This window comes from Scyliorhinus canicula, chromosome 20 (genome assembly GCF_902713615.1).
Source record: "Scyliorhinus canicula chromosome 20, sScyCan1.1, whole genome shotgun sequence".
Lineage (NCBI taxonomy): Eukaryota > Metazoa > Chordata > Chondrichthyes > Carcharhiniformes > Scyliorhinidae > Scyliorhinus > Scyliorhinus canicula.
In genome coordinates, this window is record NC_052165.1 from 64,472,092 (window position 1) to 64,497,143 (window position 25,052).

The 25,052-nt window shown below is 44.7% G+C and overlaps 1 protein-coding gene across 1 annotated transcript in view; it reads right to left on the reverse strand.

Moving 5' to 3' along the window:
- LOC119954648 (neural Wiskott-Aldrich syndrome protein-like) overlaps positions 1–22,315 on the reverse strand; it is a 131,923-nt gene extending 109,608 nt beyond the window's left edge. Inside the window, exon 1 of the mRNA XM_038780006.1 lies at positions 21,892–22,315. Within this exon, the coding sequence (XP_038635934.1) occupies positions 21,892–22,005 (114 nt within the window). The 5' untranslated portion in view covers positions 22,006–22,315. The remainder of the gene's footprint in view (positions 1–21,891) is intronic.
- Positions 22,316–25,052: the final 2,737 nt, after the last annotated feature.

Sequence of the window (25,052 nt, forward strand, 5' to 3'; positions counted from 1 at the left end):
ACAATTAAGATACTCTTCTTAGATTTCAAAATAACGTGGGAATAATCATCTTGGGTTTGTAAACTAAAATATGGAGACAGACAGATAAATAGAGCTCCATTGAGAGGCAATCCAGAACATGTGCAACCTGCAACAGTTGGTTTAGGGATGCTGTAAACGCATTCCATCTAAAAAGTGCTAAAAATTACAGATACACGAGGAGTTTCACCCATGGTCTGCTTAATTGCCCCCTCTCTTTTTCTTTGCTTCAATTCCTGATTTGACATTTCATTCTTTTTTTCCCAATTAATGGGAAAGTTAGCGTGGCAAATCCACCTACCTTGTACATTTATGGTTGAAGGGGTGAACTACGTAAACACAGGGAGAATGTGCAAACTCCACATGACCCAGGGCCTGGATCGAACCCGGGTCCTCAGCGCCGTTCTATTCTTAAGTGAGTGAAAAGCATCTTCCTTTTCCTCCCTTATGGTCTTTTTTATTCCATTAGTCTACCACCGCTTTCAAAATCCCATTCCCAACACGTATCTAATTTACCTTTGTTTTTGAGTACATTTGCAACACCATCCCAGATTCTACTTATTCAATTTTTACTGTTGTTGGCTGGAACTCTGCTCAAATTTATTTCCTGGACTCATCACAACTGCATTACTCCTACCCAGGTTCCATTCTTGTGACACTGCCAAAGATGTGCGGGTTAGATGGATTGGCCATGCTAAATTGCCCCTTAGTGTCCAAAAAGATTGGGTGGGGCCACAGGGATAGGGTGGAGGTGCGGATTTAGATAGGGTGCTCTTTCCAAGGGCCGGTGCAGACCTGATGGACTGAATGGCTTTTTTGCACTGTAAATTCTATGATTCTATGATGATTCTATCTTCTGCCACTTGGTTTCTTCATGTTTTTACAGTTATCTGTTCTCACTTGCTGCTCTTACTGCGGAGATTGGTACTGGCTTCTCTGCTTCTTTAAGTGCAGTGTTGGATCCAGGACAAAAAAAATCTACTTGGGAGAAGACCATTCTTCCTTTGGCTTCAGTTACCTCTACCTCCACCACTGTCCTGCCTCTAGGCAAGTAACTGGTGTGCTCTTCCATCCTCAGTTTGCTGCTTCTCTGCTGATAATATTTTAATATATGCTGAGCATGCATTGATCTGTTCCTGTGGGCGCCTCTTCTTCACAAAAGAAAGATGAACATGGTAGTTGGAGACTAATCATCGCAGAGTCAGTACATAACTGGGGTGTTTCCTCAGGAAAGTATCATTAATCCAACCACCATCTATGATCTGCCCTCCAACTAAGATCAGGTGTGATGCTGGCAAAGTATACACTACTAGCCTGGAACAGAATCTCAACGTCCTGGTTTGGGCCGACAAATGCCATAAATGCCAGACAATGATCATTTCAAAAGGGGGAAATCCAATTATCTACCCAAAACCTTTAGAAGCACCACAAGTCTTGCGAAATGTTTTGCCTATAAGTTTTATTAAGTCCCCATTCCAACCATTAAATGTCATATAAAATTATTTAAGCAAAATCTACAGTAAAGCCGATGACATAATATTCTAGGCACAATGGAGTAAATTATACAAATACTGAATGGATTGGTTCAAGGTTCAAGCCAGGACTTGAACACAAAAATTAAAGCAGACACTTCCAATGCTTTGCCAAGGGTGCTGCATTGTCAGAGGTGCCATTATTTGGATGAGATGTTAAACATAGACACCATCCACCCTCTCAGGGAGATGCAAAATAACGCATGGAACGATTTGGCGTAGGGAAATTATCGTGCCCTGTTCCAATTTTTATCCTTCATCAAAAAACAATTTACTGGGCAGCACGATGGCAGCCTACGGCGCTGAGGACCTGGGTTCAAATCCCGGCTCTGGGTCACTGTCCGTGTGGAGTTTGCACATTCTCCCCGTGTCTGCGTGGGTTTCGCCCCCACAAACCAAAGATGTGCAGGGTAGGCGGATTGGCCACTCTAAATTGCCCCTTAATTGGAAAAAAATAATTGGGTACTCTAAATTTAAAAAAAACAATTTCCTGGACTTCATATTGCTGTTTGCGAGAGCTTGCTGTACACAAACTGGCTGCCGCATTTCCTACATTACAACAGTGACTACACCTCAAATGTATGTATTGATTATTAAGTGTTTAGTGACATTTGGTGGTTGTGAAAAGTACTATACAAATGCAAGTCTTATGATTCACAGGAAAAATATATTTGCCATCACTTTTCAATATTGTGTCCCCACACGAAACAGAAAATGAGTATATGTAGTCAGGTGGCAGGGGACACAGTGGTTAGCACTGCTGCCTCACAGCACCAAGGACCCGGGCTCAATTCAGGCCTTGGATGACTGGGTGGAGTTTGCACTTTCCCCCCCGTGTCTGCTTGGGTTTCCTCTGGGGGCTCTGGTTTCCTCCCACAGTCCAAAGATGTGCAGGTTAGGTGGACTGGCCATGATAAATTGCCCCTTGGTGTCCAAAGAAGTTGGGTGGGTTGCTGGGTTACAAGGATAGGGTGGAGGCATGAGCTTAAGTAAGCTGCTCCTTCCAAGGGATGGTGCAGACTTGATGGGCTGAATGGCCTCCTTCGGCACTCTCAATTCTATGATTCTATGATTTTACACAAAATAAAACCAGAACTAGTTCAGACAACACATACAATTTGTGTTATGGTTTTGGGTGACAGCCAGGCAGCTTTATCATCAGGATGCTATATCTGGATTTTGTTTTTATTCAGCATAATGTTCTTCCTAAATATTCTTGAATATAGGTACCATGTTCAAATAAATGCACAGCCCAACTATAATCGTTAGAAATATTGCTCCAAATGCGCTGGGTGGGTATTCTCTATAGTTATCCAAAAATGTTTTAAGTAATGCCACAGAAGTGAAAGTTTCCCGAACAGAATAGTGGCCTAGAGATCAATGCTCAACTTCCTTTTCATAACCACAGCGTTATGAACATTTCTTAATGTGCTCGGGCACAATTATGTCATATGCTATAAAATGCACAGAAAAGCACATCAATGGTTTCAAGATTAGCGATCAGTGGTCAGGAAAAGGAACTGAAACACCGCATTTTGAGTCAATTGTTAACCACATGAAAGATACTTATCAGACATGGAGAAATATCATAAAAACTGTTTAGAACTTTGCCTGCATTTTGAAATTACCCTTAATTCAAATTTAAACTGTTACTCATTTAGTCTACTCGATAATTCAACATTTTCTATCCTAACAGAACAAGAACAGACTTCATTTTTAAAAACCGGTGGGATGTTTTGTAATATGCTCCATGGTCAAATAGCACTGTAAAGGCTCCCACAAAAATATTTCCTTCTGAAAGGTCATGGAACTGTACTCGTACGAGAAAAAAATAGCTACGTTATTCTGTTTTTAGCACATTCCTCATTAACATTCCAATGTTCACAGCAGTATGCAAGTGTTCCTTTTGAACATTACTTTTTAGATTAAAAAAAAATTAACTTTTCAACTTTAAGACCTGGACCACCATAACACATGGGCACATTTGGAAACATAAGCATAGGGCAAGGTTCCCAAATTTCATCAGGGTGGCAGCAAAAAATAATCGGCTGGAGTTCCTCCAATTCAATTTCATATAGTCAGAAGGTACATCTAAAGCCTGAATTTCTTTCAAAGGATCCGAGATAATTTAATTATAAATTCAAAGTAAAAGCATGCTGTGATACTCCTTGTATGGAAAGCTTGGAGCACTAAATGGGATGTTTGAATTCCTGCGGATTTTTAAATAGACTAGCTGTTACTATGCACCCGAAACAGCTATGATCCAAACTCCATTTCCAGAATATTACCTGCAGCAGACACTTGATGTAGTCAATTGAGTTTAGTGGAACTCCCAGATCCCCTAGCTTCGTCCCAAGTATACCTACGTAATTCTTTAAGTTCGTCATTTTTTTCTTTCAACATGCAAAACCACACAAATCAATTTTTACATCAACCATTAATATGATTAATATTCAAAATATTGGAAGGATTTTGCAGCATTATCAGCTTGTGACAACTTACACATAGACTTTGTATAGTTTTGCACTAGAACAGAAGGCTCCAACCTGCAGCTCAGGAGCTGCACATTATTCTTTAACCTCTCACTTGCAGCTCCCAAACTTTTCTAGTTGGATCGCATTAACATGAAAATAAAGTATTATAAAGTTAAGTCACGGAAGAGATATGTTTGCATATAGTTTCAAATGACTATTTTAACGGAAAACATATTGTGCCTTAAACAAATCTGTTCAACTGCACAGCTAAATGATGATTATAGTTAAAGCCTTTGGTTCAAGAAACAGATTTTATGGTTGCAACCGTTATTGTTTCCAAGGTGGTAAATCATCCTGAATGCGGCATTAGGAGCTTTCTTATTTGTAAAAATCTCGGGAATCAATAGCCAAAATATTACCTCAGTTCCATTTGTTATATTCATTTCTATTCATACACTAATACATATTATTATATATGCAAATTATGCATGCTAAAAAAATGCCTGGCAATTTGCCAAGTATTTGGGTTAGAAATGCCGAATTTTAGGGTGGCATGTGGCGCAGTGGATAGCACTGGAACTGTGGCGCTGAGAACCCGGGTTCAAATCCCAGCCCTGGGTCACTGTCCGTGTGGAATTTGCACATTCTCCCCCATGTCTGCGTGTGTTTCACCCCCACAACCCAAAGATGTGCAGGTTAGGTGGATTGGTCATGTTAAAATTGCCCCTTAATTGGAAGAGAAAATAATTGGGTACTCTAAATTAGAAAAAAAAAGAAATGCCGAATTTTCATTTTGTGGCTCTGAAAAGTTCTTGCTTTTTTTTTTTAAAAAGGATTTTTAAAAAGGGATATAAAAGGTTAAAAAAGTTGCTGACCCTGCAACAAGAAGTTCTTTAACTTGCATGAACAAGGCAAGCAATTGTCTAGTTCCTTAACAAAATCAGGCTGAAGAACTGGGATTGAGCAGTGTAGAAACTGAACCAAGATGTGCAAGTTAGAATGTTTAAGTTTATTTGTTTTTGTTAAATTTAGAGAACCCAATTATTTTTTTCCAATTAAGGGGCAATATAGAACATAGAACAGTACAGCACAGAACAGGCCCTTCGGCCCTCGATGTTGTGCCGAGCAATGTTCACCCTACTTAAACCCACGTAACCCGTATACCCGTAACCCAACAATCCCCCCATTAACCTTACACTACGGGCAATTTAGCATGGCCAATCCACCTAACCCGCACATCTTTGGACTGTGGGAGGAAACCGGAGCACCCGGAGGAAACCCACGCACACACGGGGAGGACGTGCAGACTCCACACAGACAGTGACCCAGCCGGGAATCGAACCTGGGACCCTGGAGCTGTGAAGCATTGATGCTAACCACCATGCTACCGTGAGGCCCCTGATAACCCATATTATGCCCCATATAGTGTGGCCAATCCACCTAACTTGCACATCTTTGGATTGTGGGGGTGAAACCCACACAGACATGGGGAAAATGTGCAAACTCCACAGACAATGACCCGGGCCAGGATCGCTCAGGTCCACAGTGCCATAGGCAGCAGTGCTAACCACTGGACCACCGTGCTGCCTAGAACATTTACGTTTAATGCCAAATCGCATACAGAAAGTGAAGAAAGGGAGGGAAAGAAAGATGTAATTAAAGCAAGAAATAAATGGGAAAGTTAACTAAAACAGTGTTCACTTTGCAAAGGTTGTAAAGTAACAACTAAATCTGAAGGAATGAGATACTTGTAAAAGTTAACTTTTAGTGTCAGAGCGTTCGGTAGTATTTAAGACTTATCACACCATTAAATGAACGTACATTGGAATGGACAAGTTCTACTATTTTAAGCACATATAATTGCATATTTATCACCTAAATCAGCAACTTCACAACGTTTCATGTGTTTCAATGCAGTCAATGAGATACTGTTTATAGCGAAATTCGAGGAGTAGGGCAACTGTAACAGCAACTTCCTGATTTCCACATTTCACTGCTCATGTGCAATGAAATTTTACACTTTACTAACGGTGGGTGCTGACAGCCTCACTCAACTTTACTGTACATTCCAAAAATTCTGTAATTCCTTGATCATGGATGATATTCAAGTCCACTCATTAGTTCAGCAATATCAACAAGTCTTTCCAAAGCTATTCATTTTTATGGATCAGAAATACTAGATGCTGCACTCCTCAACCAGAAATCAAGGTGATCATTTTACATGCCGAATCGAAAACCCAAACAGAAGGATCATTAATTCTACATTCCAGTCAGTATATTATTCATTAACAATTGGGCGGTCAGATTAATCAGTCAGATTAATTTAAAATGGCTTCCCATCTTTAGAACTACTTCTTCATCTCCTTCAGCCAATTTCTTTCCCTATCACTAGTTTACCCAAGATATCCAATGGTTAGGGCAGCATAGTGATGCAGTGGCTAGCACTGCTGCCTCAAGACACCGAGGTCCCAGGTTCGATCCTGGCTCTGGGTCATTGTGGAGTTTGCACGTTTTCCCTGTGTTTGCGTGGGTTTCGCCCCACAACCCAAGGATGTGCAGGGTACGTGGATTGGTCATGCTAAATTGCCCCAGTGGACAGCACGGTGGCACAGTGGTTAGCATTGCTGCCTACGGCGCTGAGGACCCGGGTTCGAATCCCGGCCCTGGGTCACTGTCTGTGTGGAGTTTGCACGCTCTTCCCGTGTCTGCGTGGGTTTCGCCCCCTAAACCAAAGATGTGCAGGTTAGGTGGATTGGCCACGCTAAATTGCCCCTTAATTGGAAAAAATTTTGAATAAAGAAATTATGCTAAATTGCCCCTAATTGGAAAAGAAACAATTGAGCACTCCAAATTTATTTTAAAAAGGATATCCAATGCTTGTGCAACATGTTCCATGAAGGAGTTTATTCAAGGCTTTCCAGATTTGTACCAATTTCTGGAGTGAAATAAGGCAGTAGATTATTCAGTATCTACTTGCGAAGCCAAGTTAGCTGCTACCCATTACACTACGCTCAGATCAGATATTCCTAATTGTATGTAATGATTACTTTATTCTTGATTCAATTACTGAATGACTATTGATTCTATAGTTTCTGCAGCTTATTTTATCCTTCCTGAAAAGAGGCACATGTTGACATTTTTCCTGAATCCTGCTTAGAATTAGTTACAGAACCTCCTATGGAAAATGGACGCTGCTCCTTCAGTGAATACTTTCAGACATTTCTGGCATTTATTATTACCGTATCTTCAATTCAAACCTATTTCCATCCTAGAGGAATCTCAAATCCCCATTGGTCGCCCATTGCTAATACAAGATTAGAACATTTTACTTAAGGGTTCAGCTTCTAAAGCTTTGATTATTTGTTGATCCCCTTTCTCTAAAAATATCCTGTATTCTTCCATTGGTTTCCCTCACTTTTATCTCTGAAGGGAGACCAAGAGCCAATCCAATCTTCTAGAATCACGTTGCATTGCTACTTGTTTCCCTGCTTTTGAAAGCCAAAAATATTCTATGCACTCCAATCACCACACTCTAATGTCAAATACTGTTTCCATGCAGTATGGCTTAGAGCGCATTCTCGCTACAAATTATGGTACATCTTTATAATCAAAATAAATGGGGGAAAAATTCTAAAATCTATCTTATGTGCTCATTTTAAATGTGTAGAATGCACCAATTTGAATTTAGAAATGCCTAAAAAAAAATCAACTGGTGAAACCTCTAAACTGTAATGCATGTTGTACAACAGAAATTACAGTACATTCACTAAATTTTAAAACCAAGGTTTCTCAGTTAAGGGAATTTTCATAGATTAAGTGGCAGAACAAAGTGTGACCAAAATTCAGAAAATCTCAATTTCTACAATAAAATACATTACAACCTAAATTCGCGCAATGTATCTATTTTTAAATTGCCACTGCATCATGTTTTGCGACATCAGTAAAATATATAATCTGCACATTTAATTCTGCTAGACAACTGTTCAGGAAACATTAAAAGTTAATTTCTTGCTGTAATGATTTTTTATTGGAAGAAAAACTTACAACTCTGAATAAACTCCATTAAGACATTTTGCAATACCAAAGTTATATTCAAAAGTATTCTGCCAGCTAAATGCATATTTCATGCAGATGAGACTAGCTGGCAGGACATCACAAATATTCTGCACCACGCAAGTCCCTGGCAGCTGATTCAGCCATTCTACAACTGAATTTTTAAAAATTCATTTATGGGATGTGGGTGTTGCTGGCTAGGCCAGCATTTATTGCCCATCCTTAATTTGCCCGACAAAAAGGTAGTGGTAAGCAACCTTCTGAAACTGCTGCACTCCATGCTTTTCCAAGTTCCAGGAATTTGATGCAGTGTCTGTGAAGAAATGGCAATATATTTCAATGTCAGGATGGTGAGTAGTTTTGTGGGGAATTTCCAGGTGGTGTGCCTATGTGTTTGCTGCATTTCACAATCAGTGATCTTCCCACTTCTGACTAGATTATATGGAAGGTCATTGATGAAGAAGCTAAAGATGGTTGGGCTGAGGATACTACCCAGAGGAACTCCTACAGTGATATCCTGGAACCGAGATGATTGCCCTCCAACAACTATCTTCCTCCAACCAGCAGAAATATTTTCCAGATTCCCATTGGTTTGTTTTGCTACGGCTTCTTGATACCACAACCCATTAAACTCTGCCTTGTTATGGGCAGTCACCTCACTTCACTTCTGAGCTCTTTTGTCCATGTTTGAACCAAGGCTGCAATGAGGTCAGGAGCCAAGCGGCCCTAGCAGACCCAAACTGAGCATCAGTGAGCAGGTTATTACTAAACATGCACCGCTTGATAGCATTGTTGATGACTACTTCCACACTGATGATCAAGAGTAGACAGACAGGGCAGTAATTGGCCAGGATGGATGTGACCTGCTTTGTATGTATAGGACATACCTGGATAATTTCTATAATCACTAGGCAACATCAATGTTGTAACTGTACGGGAATGGCTTGGCTAGTGGTGCGGCATGTTCTGGACGACAAGTCTCCAGTACTAGTGCCGGAATATTGTCAAGTTGTAAAGCCGTTGCAATATCCAATGCCTTCAGCAGCTTATAGTGAGATCACATGGTGTGAATCAAATTGGCTGAAGACTGACATCTGTGACGCTGGGGACCTCTGGAGGAGGCAGAAATGGATCATCCACTTGACCCTTCTAGCTGAAGATTGTTGCAAATTGTTCAAGTCTTATCTTTATATGCCGGGCTCTCCCATAATTGAAGATGGAGATATTTGTGGTCTCCTCCTCCAGCGAGTTGTTTATGACTGAATGTTGCAGGACTGCAGAGCTTAGGTTTGATCCATTGGTTGTGGAATCACTTGCTGCTTTACATGCAAGGAGTTCGGAGCTGTTGTGTTACCAGGCTGACACTTCATTTTTAGGTATTCCTGGTGCTGCTCCTTGAATGCCCTCCTGCACTTTTATTGAACAAGAGTTGATTCTCTGGCCTGATGGTGACCCCCTGGCTTAGCGGTAATGGTAGAGTGGTGGCTATGCTACGCCAGGAGGTTACAGATTGTAGTAGAGTACAATTCTGCTGCTGTTGATGACCCACAACTCACGATTGCCCAATATTGAGTTGTTAGATCTGTTCAAGATCTATTCCTCTTAGTACAGTGTTGGTGCACCACAACATGATGGCGGGTGTCCTCAATTTGAAGACGGGACTTGGGACTCCACAAGGACTGTGCAGTGGTCACTCCTACCGATACAGCATAAACAGATGCATCTGCAGCAGGTGGATTATTGAGGATCAAGTCTAGCACGTGAAGTATGCATTTCCCTCGTTTGCTCCCTCACCGCCTGCCACAGATCCAGTCTAGCAGCTATGCCCATTAGAACTCAGCCTGTTCGGTCTGTAGTGGTGCTACTGGGAGACACCCAGCCAGAGTACATTCTGCACCCTTGCCACCCTCAGGCCTTCCTCCAAGTGGTATTCAACATGGAAGTACTGATTCGTCAGCTAAGGTGGCAGGAGTGTATTTGACCTAATACCATAAGATCTGATGGGGTCTGGAGTTGAGAATTCTCAAGACAACTCCCTCACAGATGTTTACCACTGTGCCAACACCTCTGCTGTGTCCACCCTGCCGGCGGAACAGGACATACCCAAGGACGGTGATGGTGGTAGCTGGAACATAATCAGTAAGGTATGATTTCACAAGTTATGTTGTTCGACTAGCCTGTGAGACCCTCCTCCCCCAAAATGTTAGTAAGGAGGACTTTGCAGGGTCGACTGTGTTGCATTTGAGGATCTAATTTCCGGTGCCTGGTTCTACTTTTTTTTGCCAATTTCATATAATTTAATATAAATATTTAATATAACTGAGTGGCTTGCCTAGGCCACTTCAGAGTGCATTTAGGAGTCAACCACATTGTTGTGGATCTGGAGTCACATGTAGGACAGACCATTAAAGATGACAGATTAGTGAACTAGATGGATTTGTACAACAGTTTCATGGTCATCGTTAGAATTCCAGATTTTTTTTGGATTCAAATGTGACCGTCTGTGGTGGAATTTGAAGCCAGGTCTCCAGACCCTGGGTTGCTGAATTACTAGTCCAGTGACAATACCACTAAACCACTGGCTCTCCTGGCTTGGTGAACGTAACATCTGAGCAGACGCAGGAGATTTGTGAATAGAGCTCTCAAGGTGTAGAGGACAGCAGGCAAGAAACATTGCAGCAACAAGTACTGGCCAAGAAAACAGTAAAACATAAGGGGCCATGCAATTAGTTGTGTCAGTCATCATGAACATGGTCAATTAAGAGCGACATAGAGAAAGATGATAAATGGCTGATTAGGAACAAAGTACTGCAGAAAATCTTGTTTACTGATCAGCTCTGGACAGGGAAGTGATCAGCTCTGGATAGGAAAGTGAAAAACGAGAAAACTATTACAGGTTTAAAGGACAATACAAGTGTGTTTAACAAGATAAGATTGACATCTGTGCCAGGAAGCCGTGAATACAGATTCAATTGTAATGCTACAACACCACGTGATAAAAAATTACATTGTGTAATTATATTTGATGTAAAAGTCCTAATGTATTAGAAAAGAATGTATGGGCTGCAGGAAAGCAATTTAAAAATGTACTGAAAATTCCAATCCACATATTTCCTCCTTTCGATAGAAGTTTGGAATACACTCAGTTTAGCAGTCATATCTGTAGGTGGAGCTGAAATGGGTCATTTCTATTTTAAACACGTCACGCTAACATTAGGTAAACAGCTGATATGAAAAGCAGTTGTGTGACTGCTAGCTACCTCAAGAACATTTTCCTTTGCCGCAGGCAACCAAAGTCTACTACATCCTAGCATAGCTAAAGGTATGGTTCTCATTTCATAGCAACCCAATCCACCTTCAATCTTCCAACCTGAAAATTTAATGATAGGACACATTTGGATTTGGTTTATTGCCATGTATACCAAGGCACAGTGAAAAGTATTTTTTTGCAAGCAGCTCAACAGATCATTAATCATAGAATTTACAGTGAAGGAGGCCATTCGGCCCATCGAGGTCTGCACCAGCTCTTTGAAAGAGCACACTACCCAAGCCCACATCTCCACCCTCTCCCCATAACCCAGTAACCCCACCCAATACTCAGGGCAATTTTGAATACCAAGGGTGTGGCCAATCCACCTAACCTGCACATCTTTGGACTGTGGGAGGAAACCGGAGCACCCGGAGGAAACCCACGGACACACGGGGAGAATGTGGAGACTCCGCACAGACAGTGAACCAAGCCGAGAATCGAACCTGGGACCCTAGAGCTGTGAAGCAATTGTGCTAACCACCATGCTACCGTGCTGCCCGGTATTAAGTATATGAAAAGAAATGGAAATAAAAGGAAATACATAATAAGGCAATACAAGGTACACATAAACACCGGCATCGGGTGAAGCATACAGGGGTGCAGTGTTAATGAAGTCAGTCCATAAGAGGTTGTTTAGGAGTCTGGTAATAGCAGGGAAGAAGTTGTTTTTGAGTCTGTTCATGCGTGTTCTCAGACTTTTGTATCTCCTGCCCGATGGAAGAAGTTGGAAGAGAGAGTAAGCTGGATGGGAGAGGTCTTTGATTATGCTGCCCAGGCAGCGGGAGGTGTAGATGGAGTCAATGGATGGGAGGCAGGTTTGTGATGGACTGGGCTGTGTTCACGACTCTGAAGTTTCTTGCGGTCTTGGGCCGAGCAGTTGCCATACCAGGCTGGTTAGCAGCCAGATAGGATGCTTTCTATGGTGCATCTGTAAAAGTTGGTAAGAGTTAATGTGAACATGCCGAATTTCCTTAGTTTCCTGAGGAAGTATAGGCGCTGTTGTGCTTTCTTGGTGGACCAGAACAGATTGTTGGAGATGTGTACCCCTAGGAATTTGAAACTGCTAACCATGTCCACCTCGGCCCCATTGATGCTGATAGGGGTGTGTACAGTACTTTGCTTCCTGAAGTCAATGACCTGCTCTTCAGTTTTGCTGGCATTGAGGAATAAATTGTTGTCGCTGCACCACTCCACTAGGTTCTCTATCTCCCTCCTGTATTCTGACTCGTCGTTATTCAAGATCCGGCCCACTATGGTCATATCGTCAGCAAACTTGTAGATGGAGTTGGTACCAAATTTTGCCACGCAGTCGTGTGTGTACAGGGAGTATAGTAGAGGGCTAAGTACGCAGCCTTACAGGGCTCCTGTATTGAGGAGGAGGTGTTGTTATTTATTCTTACTGATTGTGGTCTGTGGGTCAGAAAGTCGAGGATCCAATTGCAGAGTGAGGAGCCAAGTATTAGGTTTTGGAGCTTTGACAGAAGCTTGGCTGGGATTATGGTGTTGAAGGCAGAGCTGCCGTCAATAAATAGGAGTCTGATGAAGGGGTCCCTGTTGTCGAGGTACTCTAGGATGAGTGTAGGGCCAAGGAGATGGCATCTGCTGTGGACCGGTTGCGGTGGAATGCGAATTGCAGTGGATTAAGGCGTTCTGGGAGTATGGAGGTGAAGGGCTTCATGACCAACCTCTCGAAGCACTTCATTACGACTGAAGTAAGCGTCACCGGACGGTCGTCATTGAGGCACTTTGCCTGGTTCTTCTTTGGCACCAGTATGATGGTGGTCTTCTTGAAGCAGGTGGGGATCTCAGAGCGGAGTAGGGACAGATTAAAGATGTCCACGAACACCTCTGCCAGCTGGTCCGCGTAGGCTCTGAGTGCACGACCAGTGATCCCGTCCAGACCCGTCGCCTTCCAAGGGTTCACTTTCAGGAAGGCCGATCTGACTTTGGAAGCTGTGATGGTGGGTATGGGTTGTTATGGGCTGCTGGGGCACTCGACAGTGGATCGTTGGTTTCCTGCTCAAACCAAGCATAGAATGCATGGAGTTCATCGGGGAAGGGTGCGCTGCTGCTGTAGATACTGCTCGGCTTCGCTTTGTAGCCCATTATGTTGTTTAGGCCTTGCCATAACCGCCAAGAGTCTATAACGCTAGTCTGTGACTCTAGCTTGGTCTGATATTCTCTCTTGGCATCTCGGATGGCTTTGCTGAGGTGGTACCTGGATTTCTTGTGTAAGTCAGGGTTGCCTGACTTGAATGCCTCAGACCCGTCCTTCAGTTGGGAGTCAATCTCGCGACTGAGCCATGGTTTCCGGTTGGGGAACATATGTACTGCTTATTTTGGCATGCAGTCATCCACATTTTCTAATGATGGTGGCATACTCATTTAAGTTGGTCGCCGAGTTCTTAAATATGGACCAGTCCACTGTCTCTAAGCAGTCAAGGAGGAGCTCTTCTGTTTTCTCAGGCCAGCACTGCATGACCTTCTTAGCTGGATTCTCCCGCTTCAGTTTGTTTATATGCCGGGAGAAGGAGCACCATCTTATGGTCTGATTTCCCAAAGTGCGGTCGGGGGATGGAACAGTAGGCACCCTTTATTTTTGAGTAGCAGTGGTCAAGAGTTTTGTCGCCCCTGGTGGGACAGGAGATGTGCTGGTGGAATTTTGGCAGTACACTCTTGAGGTTGGCCTTGTTGAAGTCCCCGGCCACGATGAACAAGGCCTCCGGGTATTCTGTTTCGATAACAGTTTGACCAGCGCCTTCTTCACTTCTGCCTGGGGTGGGATATAGACCGCTGTGATAATGGCTGAAGTGCACTCACGTGGAAGATTGTATGAAATGAAAATGAAATGAAAATCGCTTATTGTCACGAGTAGGCTTCAATTAAGTTACTGTGAAAAGCCCCTAGTCGCCACATTCCGGCACCTGTCCGGGGAGGCTGGTACAGGAATCGAACCGTGCTGCTGGCCTGTTTGGTCTGCTTTAAAAGCCAGCGATTTAGCCGAGTTAGCTAAACCAGCCCCTGGGCTGGCACTTCACGGTCAGGTATTCCAGGTCCGGGGAGCAGTAGGTCGCCACCCATCCAAGCACCAGCACATATGAAAAACTCAGGTATCCCAACCCTGTTGTTACCAGCCGAGTGATTCTCACTTGCAGGATACCTTCACTGGAATGAACAAACCTCAAGTATGGCTGTGCTGGAAGAAAAGCAACCCTCCCCCACCTGTGCAAAATAAGTTGGAAATCAAGAGAGAGCAACAACATTGCATTTGCATAGTTAACGTAAAAACATTCCAGGCACTTCACAGGAACATTACAAACAAAAATGACACCGAGTCACATAAGGAAACATTAACACGGGCGACCAAAGGTTTCTCAAAACAGGGGAATTGGGTGGAGAGAATTCTAAGCTTAGGACCATGGTAGCTCGTGGAATTATTATTGGGGATGCTTACAAGACCAAAATAAATGCAGTACAGATAAACTCAATGCAGGATTGAAGGAGGTTACAGAGATTGGGAGGAGTGAGGTCATGGAAAGATTTGCAAACAAGGGTGAGAACTATGAAACTGAGGTAATGCTCAACCAGGAGCCAATGTAGTCAGCCAGCATGGGATGATGGGTGAACAGAACCTGATGCAAAGTAGTACACCGGCAGATTTTTGGATGATGCCCAAGCAGACTGGTAGGAGTGTTGTGGACGGGATCAAGAGGGATGCAGAAAGGGCAGCACGGTGGCCTAGTGGTTAGCACAACCACCTCACGGCGCAGAGGTCCCAGGTTCGATCCCGGCTCTGGGTCACTGTCCGTGTGGAGTTTGCACATTCTCCCCGTGTCTGCGTGGGTTTCGCCCCCACAACCCAAAAATGTTCAGAGTAGGTGGATTGGCCACACTAAATTGCCCCTTAATTGGAAAAAATAATTGGGTAATCTAAATTTTAAAAAAAAGAGGGATGCAGAAGTAGAGCTCAGTGTCCTCAGCATACATATGGCAGCATAAAGGAGAATTGGAGACACCTCATGGATGGAGAATTGGAGACACCTCATGGATAGATCCTGGAGGTAATCGTGCAGGAGTGGTAGAGGAACAATTACAGATGATGCCTTGGCTACAAATAGATAGATAAGAATGGAAACAGGCAAATGCAGCCCCACCCAGTTAGATAAAGGTGCAGTGGTATTGGATGTTAAGTAATGGGTTGAGACATTCCAATTAGTTGTCTCATTTATGTTAAACATCCAATAATTGACACTGATATGTAAAGGGGCTTCAGGTGGCCTTTGTCAGGTGATGTGATGTTAAAGTTTTGTGCTAAGTCTGTTGAAGGAAATTAAAGGTGTTTTGTGGAAAAGCAGCAGAACCTTTGACTCTTTATACTACAGCAGCTAAACGTCTAACATTGGATGAGTACAGGATGATTAACTGTGACAAAGGTAGCAGACAGTTTGAGAAGGAGGAGGTGAGGAGCTTAATTTTGTCAGCCTCATAAATGCTATTCATAACTTTGATAAAATAACTAAAGATTTTCTTCATCAACTGACTTGCTCCCCCAAGGTGGCTGATTCAAGGGCCTCATTCTCACCCACCCGTTGAGGGGTTCAGAAACCCACAACACAAATAAATCTGCCCCTCCAAAAGGCGGCAACTGGGGGTTCTGGATGAAGAATAGCAAACAGCTTTAGTGCAAATGTACTTCTGACAACTAATGTGCCCTTGCCAGCAGTTCCTCCACATCCAACAGCATCCCTATATGGCTCCGCTCAACTGACGTCTATCTCCCTATCGTTTCCAATTATCTCCTCACTATCCAACTATATTTAGGGTCAGTTCTACACTTGCTTTTGACTTCCCTGCATGCAATACAACATATCAATTGGCATTTTAAAAAGATAATGAATAGAACATAATTGACATTAGAGATCCCAACACAAGATTTATTGCATTAAACTGTGCAGTCCTTTCTCTGAATGTTATTATGCATGCCACGATAAGGCTAGTAATAAAGATTATGCTCAATACTAAATTTGTTTTATCTAGCATTTTAACAGAAAATATCCCAAATTCATTCCAGTAGAGTGAGGTGGGAGAGGTTGGGGATGGTGGCACGGGTCAAAAGGGAAGCAAGGTCAAAGAACAGTGTCAAGCCACAGAGTTAGAGTTGCCTATCTTGTCCCATGCTGAAATGGGTTTTGAATTCGCTTTTAAAGGCAAAGACTTACCTAGACTTAGTTCCATTGGAACTAAGAGCAGCAAGAACACAAGAGCAGGAATAGGCCATTCAGCCCCTTGAACCTGCTCCACCAACTAGATCATATTAATCTTCTACCTCAATGTAATTTTCCCACACTATCCCAATACCCCTTGATATGTTTAATATCTGGAAATTTATTGATTGCTGCCTTGAGCATACACAATGAGTCTCCACGGTTTTCTGGGGGAAGGAATTACAAAGATTCACCAGTGAAGAAATTCCTCCTTATCAGAGTCCTAAATAACTTGTCTCTTATTCTGAGACTGTGTCCCCTGGTTCTAGACTCATCAATCTTCTTGCATCTACCCTGTTGAGTGCTGTAAGAAGTCTGTCCACTCATTCTTCGAAACTCTTAGGAGAATACAGTACAGGTCTCCTCAATCTCGCCTCATACGTCAATCCTGCCATCCCTGGAACCAGTATGGTGAACTTGCATTGCGCTCCCTCTATGGCTATCCTTCTTCAAGGAAGGAACCCAAAACTGTACACAATACTCCAGGCGCGGTCTTATCAATGTTCTATACAACTGCAGCAAGAATTATTTACTCCTGTACCCAAATCCTCTTGCAATGAAGGCCAGCATACTATTCACCGTCCTAATTTCGTGTACACCTGCATGTTAGCTTTCAGTGACTTATGAACAAGGAAGGCAGTGGCTCCCGAAGGCAAGTGGAAGAGTTTAGTGAAGAAGTTCCAGAGAAATGAGCCAAAGAAATAAAGCCATTATCAAAGGGAAGACTATCCAAGAGATTTTTATATTTTTTTTTAAACCAATGTCCGCAGGATGGGATTTATGCTGGAGGAGGTTGCAGAGACATAGGTATGGGAATAAAAGAGACAAAGACTCTAGAGGGTTTTGAAGACAAAGATTATTTTAAATTCAATGTGTTAGCAGATGGGAGTTTCCAGCAGCTGGGTTTTGGACAATTTGAACTTTACAGAGAGTTAAAAGACAGGAATTCAGCAAGGAAAGCATTGAGGTAATGGAACAGATCGGGCAACTGTGGAAAGAATGGACCAGTTACCTTTTTGGGTACAGTACAGTGGGAGAGGTTTAGGGAGCCATTTCCAGCGCAAGAGCCAAAACATTTATAGCTGCAACCACTTTCCATTGTTATAAAGGTTAAGACATGAAGCCATTTGGTGATGTTTCCAGTGTTTAGCTCCATTCACTACTCTTCAAAAAACCCATTCCTTGACAGTGAAACACAACATTCACACCGTATAAGTAATTCAGTAATGACCATATCAAACAAGAGAAAGACAAGAAAAAAACATTATCTTCAGTGGCATCATCATTGCCGAGTCACCACTAACAACATCTCAGGGGGTTACTTCACTGAAACACCTATATAAATACTGTACCAACAAGAGTGAGATAGAGGCTGGACACTGAAAAGTGGCTCACCAGCAGACCTCAAAGTCTATTGACAGCTTCAAGTTAGCAGTGTAATAAAGCATTCACCAACCCTGGATTGTTACAGCAGTACGAACAGCTAAAGGACAACATCATCCAATCTTTGTGATTGATGGCATTGCCACTGTACTCACGATCCACCCACAAGCCTATATCAGCAGTTTACAATACTGAAACTCATCAAGGTTTCTTCAACATAAGGTCATAGGAAATAGGAGTAGGCCAGTTAGCCCTTTGAGCCTGCTCTCCCATTCAGTAAGATCAGGGCTGATTGGATTGCGGTTTTAACCCCACTATCCAGCGCATCCTCTCGTTCTTTGCAGATCAAAAATAACCTACCTCCCCTCCTGTAATAACAAACAACTCCATCAGCCCACCATTGGGTCCTCCCTAAATTAGTAACATCTACTCTTTCCCTTCAAAACACGCCTCACCTTAGCCTCACCCTTCTTCAGCATTACAGTACAGGTGTGCAAAGTCTCTCCCTCCAATTACTTGCTTTACTCTTTTCTCCCCATAAACCTAAAACTTACCAAGTGTCACATCCCCTCTTTCTCCCAATGTTCCTTTTCACCACTATTGCCACAGGAACCAAAGGGTAAAGGAATTGGGTGGGAAAATGGAGTTGCAATTGAAAGTAAGCCATGATCTTATTAAATAGAGCAGGTTCCAGGGCCGTATGGTCTACTATTTCTCTTCACTCTTGGCATCTCTCTTCTTTCACATCCTAGAAAGCCCAAAAACACAAGTCTACGGGGGAGATATGAAGCAAACAAGGCAAGCAGCAGCGCAATACTTATCTGCTTCAGTGTGGTAGTCACCACTGTTGTATTATATTGTATATATGGGTATTACGGTAAGGCCCCTGTACTACAGGTATGGGGGTAGATCCCCGCCTGCTGTCTCCGCCCAGTAGGCGGAGTATAAATGTGCGTGCTCTCTGTACAGCAGCCATTTCGCCATCTCGGTGTAATAAAGCCTCGATTACATTCTATTCTCGTCTTCTCGTAACTGATAGTGCATCATTCAGTAGGTAAATAAGCTTGGATGTCTGGAATCAATCTGAATAGGGAAACAAGATAGTACATGAGTGGGAAAAGAAACCCCTGAATCCTCACCAGCGTCAGGCACACAAACGGAGAGACATTTGCAGTACTCCAGTGGATGTTCAAAAAGAATGACAATTCAGGAGGTTGGGGTCAGTGGGCAGTTGGTGAGCTGAATGGGAGGATGGAGAGGAAAGATAAGAGTATCAACTAGGACTTGGGCATGGAAGTCTTGAGGAATGGATACACTGGAGGGATATTTGGCCACAACAGGACTGGGTAAAGATGAGTTAAGGCATATGGTATGGGTGCATAGCTAGAGGGGAAAGGGTGTGATTCAAACAAACTCATTTCATGAACACAGGCAAATTTGGACATGCAAAAAGTGCGCTCAATACATCATTTCTCCCAAACCTGGCATGACAAGACTATGCTTATAGTGTGGTATATGTAGGAATAACATTTCCATGTACATTAGCCATGTTTTGCAACTCTCTGCATCTCAGAACATTCACGAGTGGCTGCTTTAGCATGGTGAACTAAACAGCTGGCTTGTAATGAAGACTAATGCCAGCAGTGCGGGTTCAACTCCTGTACCGGTCTCCCCAAACAGGTGCATGAATGTGGCGATGAGGGGCTTTTCACAGTAACTTCATTGAAGCCTACTTCTGACATTGTGATTATTATTATTATTTGCACTAATTTGGGCAGCACGGTAGCACATTGGTTAGCACTGTTGCTTCACGGCATCAGGGTCCCAGGTTCGATTCCCAGCTTGGGTCACTGTCTGTGTGGAGTCTGCACATTCTTCCCGTGTCTGCATGGGTTTCCTCCGGGTGCTCTGATTTCCTCTGTAGCCATCTGGGATGGCCACTTACAAAGGGAAACATGGCCACTTACAAAGGCAAGTATGGCCACTTACAAAGAATCACTGGAAATATGGCTAATGCAGGATCCAGACGAACTCGGAGCTTAAGTGTATATTGGCCACTAGAAACCAGACACTATCGAAACCCCCAGCCGATCTGCATTCTAATGGCCCATTTCGCCAGAACAAAAGACTTGTACTCAGGTATCAGATACAGACTCATCGGCGCCACTCCCTTCACTCAGGAACCCCAAACAGCCATGGTCAATGACCGCTCAGGACACGCCCAACCATCAAGGCACCCGCCCCTTTATTGGCTAAAATCAAAGGCAGTAATCAAAGCCTGCCGAATTATTGGGTCCAAAGCTATGGGCCTCCCAAAAGAGCGCAATACCCCCGAAGGATAAAAAGAGACACTGCCATGTGTCGGTCTCTTTTGGCCCCGGCGCACCGGCACTCTCTTGGCCCCGGCTTACGCCTAAAACCAATTGCAGCATCACGACCAGAAGCAAGTTCAAGGCCAACGATCGCTACCAGACGGATGAGCTTAGCAGAAACTAAGTAACTTCTCCCGACCCGGCCATGCAAGATCCGAACAAAGGCCTTGTTCCTCTGCATAAAGCTGGGCGCCTGAAGTTAAGTACAGGTTGTTGTAGTGTTAGGTGTACTTTAGGTTGTCGTGTTTTATGTTGCATATCGAAGTAATTCTTGTGTAAATAAAATATCATTGAACTTGAACTAACTAAATGGTGGTTTGGTCTTTGATCGATATCCGGTAAAGCCTTTTGGTGGTATCATTTGATTCCTGGCGACTCTAAAGAGCATCATTATTAATTGGCGACATTACTCCGGTGCCAATTGGCAATACCTCCCATAAGTCCCGAAAGACATGTTTGTTAGATAAGTTGGACATTCTGAATTCTCCCTCATTGTACCCGAACAGGCGCCGGCATGTGGCAACTAGGGGATTTTCACAGTAACTTCATTGGAGTGTTAACGTAAGTCTACTTGTGACAATAATAAAGATTATTATTATGAAGTAACAGACGTTTCAAAACCTTCACTTTATAATAACATCTTGCATTTTAAGATGGCAAACTGCTGCTAAACAATCCACTCAGGAACACACCATGCTGAACACAAGCTAAATGGGTTACTGTTTATCGAAAGCAACTATTCTTATAAGATGGAAATGTTTCCTTCTTGCTTTGCGGCACTTTGCAAGAGGCAACCGATAGTTCGGTCATCCTGTCGACACGAATACGACGCAGGTAAACAGGTTTAAATTAAAAAGGACTGCACAGCCCACTTTGGTGCCAAATTCCAGTTGAGACACGGCGTCTCGTAAAGTTCGGCCAATGCACCAGGCGGTTTATATCTACAGATTTAATTTTAGACTAGACTTTCGGCAAACAGACTACCTGGACGCTCGGTAAACAAGTACAAGATTTCTCCTGTCAAACACCAAAAGCCCCAACAGGAAATCCCCAAAACAATATTTGTCGGGGTAACGAGGGTTTCTGTTTTTTGTTTTAAAAAGCACAAATCACGAAGGGAAGGTTTTTAAAAAACATTAGATGGGGTTGAGCTTTAAGAAGAGGGGATGCGGCAAGGTGTTATGATGGAGAATGGTGTGTGTTTTTTCAGGGCAGCTCCTCATTGCGCAGTGCAATTATTAAACTGAGCCGCTGGCTGGAGGTAGCTTTGCGGCTTTTAGCAGCGGCTCCAAGGGGAGCTGCTGCTTCCTGGCTTGGCCTGGATGGCAGGCGCTGCTTTCACCAGAGGCCCCGGGCTCAACTCCCTGTGAGAGCCCACCACCCGGACAGCTGCCGGCACCGGCTGTGGGCGATGCTCCTGCCGGTGTAGTTAGAGGAGCAGGTACCGGGGGCAGGGCCATTTGCCTTGGATGCGGATACACTCACCAGGCATTTCCTCCCCAGGCAGTTGAAGAGTCCCTCATTCTCCTGCGGGGTCAGCAACATCGAGCCGACGTTATTGACCCGGGGCCGGTTGCCGCTCTGCTGGTTGGAACTCATTCTTCTTCTTCTCAAGGCGCAGCAGTCTCCCTTTCCTGTCCGCTTATTTTTTTTAACCCCCCCTCTTTCTTTCTCTCTCCCCTTCCTCCTCTCTCAGCTTCTGCTGCCCATGGCCGCTCGGGGTGACCGGGCCGCTGCCTCGCGCTGCCGGCTCCTCGCGCCCCGGTTTAAACTTCTTCCTCAACTTTCAGCCCAACGGAAACCAACATGGCCGCCGGAGCGCACCACCCCAATCCGGGGGGGTGGGGAGTCAATTACGCCGCACGCTCAACACCGCACCGCCCCCGTCCCGCCTGTTCACATCAAGTCAATCCTCCTCTCCAACTTTGGCGTCCACAGGGACGATTGTAGGAGGGGAATGTCCGCGCGGCGGTTTATTGGCTCTGTCGGTGAGGCAGCCATCCCTGAATGGTGGGGATCTGGTTGACGACGCACAGTTTGGAAGAGGGAAGAGACTGCGGGGGTGAGGGTGCAGGCAATGGGTGAGGTTTAGGGGAATGTGAGGGCGCAGGCAATGGGTGGGGGGTAGGGAAATGCGGGGGGTAGGGGAATGTGGGGGGTGAGGGTGGTGGTAGGGGAATGTGGGGGGTGAGGGTGGTGGTGGGAGAATGAGGGGGCAATGGGTGAGGGGGTGGGAGAATGCGGGGTGAGGGGGTGGGGGAATGCAGGGTAAGGGTGCAGGCAATGGGTGGGGAAGTGCGGGGGTGAGGGTGTAGGCAATGGGTGGGGGAATGTGGGGTGGGGGAATGTGGGGTGAGGGTGCAGGCAGTGGTTGGGGGGTAGGGGAATGCGGGGGTGAGGGTGCTGGCAATGGGTGCAGGTGTGGGGGAATGCAGGGGTAAGGGGGCAGGCAATGGGAGAGGGGGAATGCAGGGGTGAGGGGGCAGGCAATGGGTGGGAGAATGTGGGGTGAGGGTGCAGGCAATGGGTGAGGGGGTGGGAGAATGTGGGGTGAGGGTGCAGGCAATGGGTGAGGGGGTAAGGGAATGCAGGGGTGAGGGTGCAGGCAATGTGTGGGGGTGGGGGAATGCGGGGGTGAGGGTGCAGGCAATGGGTGAGGGGGTGGGAGGGTAGGGGAATGCGGGGTGAGGGTGCAGGCAATGGGTAAGGGGTGGGGGAATGCAGGGTGAGGGTGTAGGCAATGGGTAAGGGGGTGGGGGAATGGGGTGGATGGGAGTAGGGAATGTGCGGGGTGAGGGTGCAGGGAATCGGGTGGGTAGGAGGGGAATGGGTAGGTGGGGGGCTGGTGTGGAGAATGAGTGGTGAAGAGATGGGTAAAAGTAGATTTGGGGATATGGTGGTTGAATGGGAATGAGGGGGATGGATGAATGTAGGAGGGGGTAGGAGGTGAGGAATGGGAAAGGAGGGCTAGGGAATAGGAGTACGGATGGGGTTGGGGAAGAGGGCAATGGGGGGGGGGGGAGATGGTGGCAGGAATGGGTGATGTGGGGAGAAGGGGTGGGTGGGAATGGGTGGTGTGGGGAATGTCGGGGAGAATGGTGGGGGAATTGGGGAAAGAGTAGGGAAATGGAGGGAATGGATAGAGGGACAGTGAGTGTTCGGGAATGTGAATGAATGCATGTTTGGGGTTGGGGCAGGATGCGGATTGGGGAAGAAGCCAATTGGAGTGTGGGGATATTGGGGAAGGAGGTGTGGACAATGTAGAGGGAATGGTCAGGGAATTGAGGAGCGATGGAGGAAGAATTGGGGGAAGAGGAGGAAAGAGGGATAGCGGCTGTTGGGGAATGTGAATGAATGCATGCAATCATGGCTGGTCTTATGCTTTAAATTCACTTTCCTGTCTGCTCCTCATTACTATTGTTTCCCTGAGTTATCAAACTTCTGCCTTCCTCTGCCCTCAATAGCTAAATAATGGAACAGCCACAGGTCTCGAGGGAAGTAGAGAATTACAAAGATTTGCAATCACTGGAATCAAGAAATTTCTCCTCATTTCAGGTCAACATAATCAACCCCTTATTCTGAGATTATGTTCTAGCCAGGGGAGAGGAAAGGGGGAGTGGCAATTGGCAAAGATGGGGGAAAGGGAGAGAGATGGCAATGGGGAGAAAGGGAAATAGAAATGCAGGCAAGGGGAATGAGGGAGAGATAGAGATGGGTGGAGTGGGAATGATAGGATGGGGAATGGGAATAAAGTGAAGTGGAGGAGGAATGGAATTGGTGGAAGGAAAGGGGATGTGAGAATAGGAGAGTGTAAATGGGGGTCAGAATGGTGGGAGGGGGCTGAGTGGGTGTGGCAAGAGGAGGGTGAATGGGGAAGGTGATTGAGCATAGAGAAATGAGGGATGGAGCCGAGAGGAGCAATGGATCTGAATGTGGAGAAGACAAGATATAGCGAGAAATAATGTGGAAAGGGGGAAAGGACAGAAAACTGAGGCTAGAAGGAACAGGTAAATTCTTAGAATATGCTCAAGAGTTTAACTACCGCATTTGAAAAAGGCAGACAACGTATTTGTAGCACTCAGAACATCATCAAGCTTAAACAAAGATATTGAAGATGAGGTAGAAAGTCACTTAAACACTGGAACAGAGAGGGATGGTATCTGTTACCTGCTTCATTTTTGAGTATATATGATAATGTCTGATAAAGAGGAAGTAAAAAAAACAGGGAACCACTAATAGAAGTCTATAGTTTTGCAATGAAACAGAGAAGGGCTAAGGCACAGTTTCTCAAAGCGTGGGTCACGACTCTGTTGGGTTGCAGAGTGATTAGTCATGGCGTTCCCGCAGTGGTCCCGATCATGGGAGAAGCGTCCAACAGCTGCTTCGGGCATTTACATTGAGAATGGCGGCTGCTACCAGATTTTAACCGAGAACAAAATGAGGCTCTGTGCAGTTTTCCGACCATAAGTGGCAGCAGTGAGCAGGTCATGCGCACTGTACATGCACTTGATGTCAAGCACCCTGTATGTACGTGCTTTTGCCGTCAAACATGCAGGAGAACTTCTTCAATTTTCTAGCTGCTAGCAAGCAAGGTAAGAGGACTGTGAAGATGGATCATTTAGTTACAACGAAGAGATGGCCAGAGA